Source organism: Priapulus caudatus, unplaced genomic scaffold, assembly GCF_000485595.1.
Source record: "Priapulus caudatus unplaced genomic scaffold, Priapulus_caudatus-5.0.1 Scaffold1730, whole genome shotgun sequence".
In the NCBI taxonomy this organism is placed as follows: domain Eukaryota; kingdom Metazoa; phylum Priapulida; class Priapulimorpha; order Priapulimorphida; family Priapulidae; genus Priapulus; species Priapulus caudatus.
In genome coordinates this window covers 5,636-7,326 of record NW_014578791.1, presented here as the reverse complement: position 1 = coordinate 7,326, position 1,691 = coordinate 5,636, and the positions used below count along the sequence as shown (strand labels likewise).

At 45.1% G+C, this 1,691-nt stretch overlaps 2 protein-coding genes across 2 annotated transcripts in view; one reads left to right on the top strand and one right to left on the bottom strand.

The window, feature by feature from the left end:
* The window catches only part of LOC106817453, a 6,488-nt gene extending 5,845 nt beyond the window's left edge, over nucleotides 1-643 (bottom strand). Inside the window, exon 1 of the mRNA XM_014822116.1 lies at nucleotides 614-643. The gene's annotated coding sequence lies outside the window, so the exon portion shown is untranslated. The remainder of the gene's footprint in view (nucleotides 1-613) is intronic.
* Nucleotides 644-968: 325 nt separating this feature from the next.
* Nucleotides 969-1,691, top strand: part of LOC106817456 (RWD domain-containing protein 1-like) — a gene marked incomplete at its 3' end in the record, with an annotated part of 6,011 nt that continues 5,288 nt past the window's right edge. The window contains 1 exon segment of the mRNA XM_014822120.1: nucleotides 969-1,139. Within this exon segment, the coding sequence (XP_014677606.1) occupies nucleotides 1,067-1,139 (73 nt within the window).

The following is a 1,691-nucleotide window of genomic DNA, read 5'->3' as shown; positions in this document are numbered from 1 at the left end:
CCCCCCAACGACCCGAATATCGTGACCGTACGTCGAGCGGTTAAGATTTGTGCCCAACTGTTGACGGACGGACGGACGGACGGACGGACAGACGGACGGACGGCCGGACGATCATGCGATTCTACAAGCTGCATCTGACTACGTCAGATGAGCTAATAATTATAAAAATAATTATAGTACTGCCATAAGCTACAACTGTGCCAAGTTTGAGACTTTTGTCACTCCTGTAACGATTCGGCCCATATTTTTCACTAAGGGACCTGACTATTAAAATAACGGCTTTCGCTTGTATGTCAGTTCAACGGAAACCTCGGAAATTGCTAACTCGGCGGGCAATGTGGCTCGCTGGGAGATTTGAGCCCGATCTGGTGCTAATTGCGGTTGGTGTGCGTGCGTGGGGGCATGCCAGCTGTATGCCGGTATGCCGGTATGTAGCTGTGTACCGGGTCAAAGGTTATCTCGCCGAGTGTTGTGTTCATGCGCTGATGCCTAATCTCCCAGCGAGCCACATGCCTCGCTGAGTTAGCAATAGCGCGTTAGTAGCTGCCTTGTTTGAATATAGGCGGCCAATCGGCTCGGATTGATGGCCAAAGAATGGATAATCGTGTCGTACGTTTTAGTCTGTACCTCCGGATTGCTTGTGTATACGAGGAAACGATTTCACACGATCATGATGCTAGGCGAATGTACTGTGTACGATTTGAGCTCAAGTTGGATGAGTTACGCGTAATAAATCGTAGGTAGGCCTATTTTAAGGCTAGTAAATAACGAATTTCCCTTGTTTATTGATTTCACACTCCTTCCCTATTAGTGTTAATAGGATTATCTACTTCTGATCTATATCAATATCAATGCTTAAACATTTGTAAATTTTGTGATTTACGGCCGAATGGTATTTTGTTAGCGCCTATCGCACCCTCTAGCGTATTACTTCCACTTTCCCATGCAACAACGGCGATAGTGGCGTCATCTGGCGTCAGACATCTCTAGCATCGCCTGTCTAATTTAGTGCGATTAATAGATTTACTAATAATATTGTGTATATAATGTAAAACCCGTAGGCACGATGACTGACTACGCACAAGAACAGCAGGATGAAATTGAAGCAATCCAGTCTATTTATCCCGAAGAATATGAAGGTCTGTACTGATAGGCTGTAGGCCTACACTGTAGGCTGTGAGTGTGTGTTTGCGTAGATACAATAATGTAACCCAAACCCAGAGAGGATAGGTGATAGTGATTCACTCGTGCATTGCTCCGCACAAAAGGATAGGCTCGCGTTGTAACCCTATCCTCTCTGGGTTTGGGTTACATTATTGTATCTAGTGTTTGCGGAGTGGTTGATTTGAACTGTGAAAGACTAACCCTAACCCTAACCCTAACCCTAACAATAACCCTAACCATAACCCTAACCTATTATATTGATATAATATTATATTAATATTGATGTAAATGACATTGGTTTTATTGGGCTACATGTTCTCTATCCTTGAACCAAGACGGCCGTCAACTAACCCTCCTTGGGTGGGCCCATATTTCTGTGTCTGTGACGTACATGTTGGGATGTCTCGCTCACGTGTGTTCTAAGAATCTAAACTAACGTTCGGCTTGCTGCCACTCGGGTTAATGCTAGCGTAGCTCTAGCTCTAGAATTATAGCCCTCCGCTCCGCCGCAGGGCTATAAAGCCGCA